The sequence below is a fragment of the Hoplias malabaricus genome, chromosome Y, assembly GCF_029633855.1.
Source record: "Hoplias malabaricus isolate fHopMal1 chromosome Y, fHopMal1.hap1, whole genome shotgun sequence".
NCBI lineage: Eukaryota > Metazoa > Chordata > Actinopteri > Characiformes > Erythrinidae > Hoplias > Hoplias malabaricus.
Genome location: NC_089820.1, coordinates 15702455 through 15709370, shown reverse-complemented (window position 1 = coordinate 15709370; position 6916 = coordinate 15702455). Strand labels below are relative to the sequence as shown.

At 38.2% G+C, this 6916-nt stretch overlaps 1 protein-coding gene across 1 annotated transcript; it reads left to right on the top strand.

Annotated features, from left to right (window-relative positions):
* The first annotated feature begins 905 nt into the window (after positions 1-905).
* Positions 906-3526, top strand: LOC136677956 (G-protein-signaling modulator 1-like). Its single transcript, XM_066655672.1, has 3 exons — positions 906-1040; positions 2291-2669; positions 3338-3526. Exons 2-3 carry the CDS (start codon positions 2358-2360, stop codon positions 3524-3526), a joined length of 501 nt encoding a protein of 166 aa, XP_066511769.1. The 5' UTR covers positions 906-1040; positions 2291-2357.
* Positions 3527-6916: the final 3390 nt, after the last annotated feature.

Sequence of the window (6916 nt, the reverse complement as noted above, 5' to 3'; positions counted from 1 at the left end):
GTGGTGGATGATGACTGTGGAGATGGATATGGAGCAGTTTGAAACAGCTGTAGGAATAAGTAAAGCGGAACTGGACGGATAGTGTCAGCTGGGTCTTGCACTAGCAGCTGCCTGCTGGCTTGCATGTGGAGAACTGGACTGGGGGGATTCCCGAGAGATAGACAGATAGAGAGAGAGAGAGAGAGAGAGAGAGAGAGAGAGAGAGAGACAGAGAGAGAGAGAGAGAGCTCTATTCCTCCCTCAGGCATTCTGAACGCACTGGCATTCATCCATTCAGTGCATGCAGGGCCCCAGGCTACACTGTGTTGCTTTGGTTTCCCCGTATTCAATCGTTATAGCGCCTCCCTCTGTCCCTCCACCCCCCATCCCCCCTTAACACCCCACCCCAAACCAGTCCCCCACCCCATTTTTGCAGCAACAACTCATGTTTCCATTGATCACAGCAGTGGGAGAAGAAAAAAAAACAGGTACAATAGAGGTGTTGGACACTAGGCCTTGAATTGAAGCCACATTGGCTCTAACAGTGGCCAAAATAAGGGAAACAATTTCTCTAAAACGTGATGAATAGGACTGGACACTGCAGGAATTCCAGTCTGAGTGATCTGTTTGTGTGTGTGTGTGTGTGTTTGTCTATCTATGTGTGTGTTTGTCTGTGTGCACTTCTGGTCGTGTCTGTGAGTATATATGTGTGTGTGTGTGAGTGCACAGGAGCGAGATTTGGGAGCCGATTTCCAGTTCCTATAGCAACCATGATGTAAGCCGAGAGGGGCAACTGCGCCCCATCACCCCCCCCTCCTCTCTCTCCCTTTTCACCCCCCTCCCCCCATTTTTTTCTCCCTTTCTCTTCCTCTCTTCCCCTCTAAAAGAGACACAAGCCCACTCACAGGAAAGGCTGGGTGTGTGAGAATGGGAAGTGCACCACCACGTTTTGCTGGATTATAAAGCTGAATTTATCCTTTATTATTTTCTTCTTCTTTTGTTGCTGAAGAAGATTAGCAAGCTGGAAACCTCTGCTCAATAACAAAACACGAGCGAGAAAGGTGTGTGCGTGTGTGTTTGTGTGTGTGTGTGTGTGTGTAATGTCTACCTAGGAATTCATTCAGTTCAGTGATTGGATTGCAGCTTCTGAGGCTGCAGCTTCTGAGCTAAAGCAGTCTGATGCAGGAAAACCTCTGAAGTTTCTTTTTCTCTCTTCATAAACAGGGAGAGACATGTAGTGCAGGGGCAAACATTGCTTGTCTGAACATTTAACATTTAATCTTTTAATGCCTGTCATATTTTCTATGTAAAAGAACCATCTTTATTAATTATGTACTACATTAATGTATTTTAATTATAAGTTATTTCAAAGTATTTGATATTCTGTTTTTAATTTGCAGCTATTTCAGTTGTTCAAACTTTTGTCGGACCTTAATTCATGCACCATGCCAGCTTTAACTAGGTTACACTCTGTGACCTAGTTTTGTCGTTAGCAGTGTGAACAACTTTTCATGCCTTTGACAGCACAACTTTGCGGCATAGGAATGTTACGGAGTGAAGATTATAATTATATATATATAAGATATATTAATCTGAATTTAGGGAAAGTGTAAAGATCAGGTGCTTCCACATTTGCAATGATTTACTGTCAAATGATTTTCTGCTTCCCTGTGGAGATTTTGTGACATCAACTCATCAGTAGATGACATTATCAAACCTATGTGACTGTCAAATTAGTCCAAACAAAAAACAAACCAAATTTAATTAGTCATATAATAATGTTCATCCATAAACATATTAATCTTAAAAAAAAAAAAATCAGTATCTGAAACAAGTTAATGTTTATCAAACTAAATTAATTTTCCTGAATCTGTTTTACCTTACAAGATAACTGAGTTAAAAAAAAAAATTCATCAGTTACTGGAGGAAAGAAATATCCAATTTGAGACAATGGATACATTTTCTTCTGACTTACTAGGTCAGATAACGTGGTCTTTAGCAGGTGCACACTGCCAAATGAGGCTTTGGACGAGTAAAACTAAACTGTGATGCCATTTAAGTTTCATCATTAAAAATCCCATTAAGTTTTATCATTTCAATCTAGCCTTGCCCAGTGTGTTTAAAAGTTTTAGAACACAGCAAAGGAGTTGAATACTTTCATTCTAATTACAACAAACTGGTTTCTATTTAATTTTGCCTGTAGAGTAGCCTGTTTTCTGTCTGTTGAAAACCTGATTCTCATTAGTTCCACTATGACCCACTGTTCTTCTTGGTCATCTCACTTTACTTATCATATTCTTCTTCTCTAAAGGCAAGGCCAGGGCTCCTCTAATGAGGACTGCCTCCTTGCAGTCCTCTGTGAGTCTACGAGCGGCCGTATGGAGAACCGGCGTGGTCAGCACCCTCCGCAGCCCAACGGTCAGCCGCGAGAGGCCTCTTCCAGAGCTCAGTCGCCAGGACGTCAGTCTCCACTGCTTTCTGGAGCCACCTCCCTCATCTCCCTCACCCAGACAGAGGAGCTCTTCGACCTGATAGCCAGCTCACAGAGTCGCAGACTGGACGACCAGCGGGCCAGCATAGGAGACAGGCTGGGTGTCACGATAGCACAGAACAATGTTAGTCATCTCTGTGAGGCCTGCAATCCTCAGGAGCCCAGCGATGAGTTCTTTAATATGCTTATAAAATATCAGGTAAGGTCACAAGTAATGAACATTGGCTCAAAGAACACTATACAAATGTAAAGTCAAAATTCATATTTAAGGTGCTCATATTCTGTATTTTCAAAGCAATCAATTTTTAAAATATGTCTATGTGGGTTTATCTACAAAACATTTTAGATTACATGATCATGATTTTCTAAACACTTTATCCTTTAGAGTTAGTGATTTTATTGGAGATTTGTAATAACATTTTGGGAGTAGGACCACACCTGACATCCTCTCCTCAGCCCTACATATACACTCTAAACTCCTGCCATTTCCACGTCTGACAGACTCGCTCCCACCCCCGTCCTGGGGCTAGCACAATGTCATTAGCACAATCTCTGTTTAATAATGACAGAGAAGTGTCTTCATATAATCCAAAGAAATGTAATTAATTTGATCATGTAGGCTAATATTGACAATATTTGATCATGTCCCTATTGATTTTACAACCGTGTATTTTCAACATATAGCAAGGTGTGTTGCAATGGCAACAAGTAGCAGTATAATTACAATAGTGCTATCATGTCCATATAGTGTATTCCTGCTTACGAGATTTCAAAATGTCATGAAAGTTTTAGGTAAAATGAAAAGTCTCTTAGCTAAAAAAGTGAAGCTCTGAAACTCACTCATTTTGTCTCACTTTCTTCCTACAGTCTTCTAGGATCAACGATCAGAGGTGCTCTCTGCCTCCAGCTCCTGATCCAGATGAAGACTTTTTTAGTCTCATTCAGAGAGTGCAGGCAAAACGTATGGATGAGCAGCGAGTCTCTTTCCATCAGGATGAGAATGATGATACAGACTCTGTGCCCAAGTCCAAGCCTTCTGGAGAAGACTCCAGTTAGAGACTGATGTTGCACTTCAGTGTGACTGTCTGTTCTCATTCAGCTCTGGGTTTGGAAGCTTCCTGTAACACATCTGAGAGGGATATATATCAGCTGTTGGTGAAATTTAAATTTTAACTGGGCCCAGCTTAATGACAAATGATCTAGACCATGCTTTTCCCACTGTGGTGTTCTAGAGTTCCAGCACTGCACATTCATACAGGATTTGAATACAAGATCATAATATAGATTCACATACAGCAGTATTACGTCAGTGGCAAATTGATGTCATGCTCAAATGCAAACATACATTATTGGTGCTTTGTGAAAAGCCACAAGGACACTACAAATATTAGATACGGTAGGAATACAAAAACAATCACAACATTAATCGCAAAAGAAAATGTTCATTTTTCATTGCATCTAAAGGAGACTAACAATTTCTGTAGACGAAGGGCGACATACATTCAGATAGATTTTAATACTCAATATCAGTAAGTGGTAATGAACAGATTGATATTTCTGGATATTTTACTGCTGGGAAAAAGAAGGGGATAAAAAAAATCTTTGGTACATAATGTTAAAACAGGGTAAACAGATACAATGATGCTGGTAGGCTTATAAAATCCAACAGTACAAAGTGAAATACAGCAAAACACTGAAGCGTGCTTTGAAAATATTTAAGATTCAAAGTTACCCATAGGAAATCACTGTGTCACTGCAGGCTAAATGATCAATTAGGTTTTAGTATAAGATAAGGTTTAGCTAAAGAGTGGCTTCCGCTACAAATGAGCTAATGAGAAATGTTGGCACAACAGAAAAAGATTGATGGTGTTCTATATACAGTGTTTTTCTTTTCAGTGGATGTACCAAGATGTTCAAATATTGAAGTAACACAGATAACAAAAACATGTCATTGTGCCTGGTTCTAGCCAATGCCAGCTAGGACAGTTAACCTAGTGACAGCATAAATGAATTGGAAATCAAAGCAAATTATCCTTCTGTAATGTAACATATTTCCAAGAAAGACATGACATGATATCAGGGGAGGTTTTATGTGGCTTATATCTGAGGGTTATGAAAAGGAGAGGTGAAACATGGTGTGACTGGTTAATATTAATATTATGCAATTAATGTCATTGTTTTTTTTTTTTTTCAGAAAAGATTTGAAATGAGGACTTAATCTAAAAATGATTAGAAATGTGAACTAACAATGTTAAAAACTTGTTCATTTTGAATTCAGGTTGACTTTTCCGACTTGGGAACATTATCATGTTTCATATTATCAAATTATGCTAAAACATAATATAATTAATTAAATAGATGAGCAGACCCATCACACTTTACAGGCCTGTTAGGATTTAAATGCACTTCACTGAAATGCTGGCTTGTATATTTTCCTCTTTAATGTCATGTGTCATGACTGATAAATGTAACAGATATAAAAAATAGTGATTTCACTATTTGAAAACTGCCACCTGGGACAATTTACTTTGTATCCCAGGCACACCACTATATACTACTGTTATTTTTCTGAGCATCTACTTATCCAAAATCAAAAGATGCATTGTGTATTGAGGTAAATTGAGACTTAGCCAGTTAAAAAAAGCCTATTTAGAGAGCAGGGGCACTTTAGCACCACAATGGGGAAACACTGGCCTGGACTGATACACTACACTAGGGTCAAGATACACATAGGTTGGCCTCAGTGTAAACAATTAGACCTTAATATCTAAGGGAATGGAAAAATTAATCTGTTCTTTTCCTGTAGTTGCACTGTGAACATGTTTGTTCAGATTATGAGTCGACACTGCCATGGAAAATTATTAACATATTGATGATATTTTAAAGGGTACAGGAATTAACTGCTGTCATACAAAACAAAGTAGATCAGTGTCACAACAGCTGTTGCTCATAACTGATAAGCAGCTATGTTGTTGTTTAAAGCAAGTGGGAAAAAAAATCTTATAAGATGCACTGAATATGAAGCTGTTGATTCTAAGGGGTGCTGCATTTGGCATATGGCATGGGACATCCAACACTCTGGTTTCAATAGGCTGAGTTCTTAGGTAAGAAAGATTAAAAAACAAACTAAAAATAATAACATGGAAGGCACCCTGCCATTGGAGCTGTTTAAGACCAGCATTGCTTTTGAGTCAAGTTTTAAAGAACTATTTGCATACATTTTTGATCAGTAAACATGGATAGATTATTCTTTTAAATCACAATATAACATTTTTTAAGTTTAAGTGAATAAAATAAGTGTTTTTATTGTGTTCTTTGTTATTTTTGCACATAAAATCACATAGTATGTATAATCCCAACCCCATAATAGTTAAAAACTTCTAACACATTTGTCCATAGCAGCTGCTATGGTTTTCACATGTTTACTTCATGACTCACTTTGTAAAAACAGCTAGTGTTGAATAGGACATCACCCTCAGGCTATCAGAACCACACACATTATTTTCATGCATAGAGGGTCCGTTACATAGACTCAATACAAATTGTGGACGTTTGCCCTAACATAAACCATAGCTATTACTTACCTAACCTCACTTTAACTTTAACACCTCTTCACCTGAAAATGTGCACACATACACACACACACACATACACACACACACACACACACACACACAGAGTTTGTACTCGTACCTTTGTGAAGCATTTATATTTTCCATTATTTAACGTTGCCATATTACGCCTAACTCAACCATAATAATAAACAAAAGCAAATGTGGCCCTTTTTAATACAAGCTACTTTTGGCAGGAAATCAAATGGAAACCAGTGAAATTCTCATATTTCCTAATAATCTAGGATATGGTTCACACAAACCACTAAACAGTCTACAGTTACTCACTTTAGACATGCAAACAAATAAGCCACACATACACTCTCATATACACACACACATGGTTTGCATTATGGGATTTACTGGGTATTTCAATTTGTTTTCATGCTGCTGACCTCATTTTTAGTAACTTAAAGAAATATAGTTTTATTTTTACCTCAAAATTACAGTCACTGTGTGTTTGGTGTGTTTTCTCTGAGTGTGCATGGGTTTCCTTTGGGAAATCACAACTAATATTGTTATTACTATCCTGCCATTGCTACTACTACTTCTATACTACTAGCCTACTTGTTTACTACTTCTACTACTACTATACTAATAGCAATTAATTGTGGTATCAGCATTTTATGAGCATTATCATAATTACTATGAAAATAAGCATGTTGGCATATTCAAATTATTTGTTTCCTTTTCCTGTTTATCAATGAGCTAAATACATGTCAGCTCACAATCCCACTCACTGTTGGGCTGAGCCTGTGCAAGGAGAGAGAGAGAGAGAGAGAGAGAGAGAGAGAGAGAGAGAGCAGCATCATAACACACAGGACCTTCACTTATC

What these genes read in the sequence shown, in the direction of transcription:
- LOC136677956 (XM_066655672.1), top strand. Translation starts at nt 2,358, where the DNA reads ATGGAGAACCGGCGTGGTCAGCACCCTCCGCAGCCCAACGGTCAGCCG. An exon ending in ATATGCTTATAAAATATCAG is followed by an intron (nt 2,670 to 3,337) that starts GTAAGGTCACAA and finishes TTCTTCCTACAG; the next exon opens with TCTTCTAGGATCAACGATCA.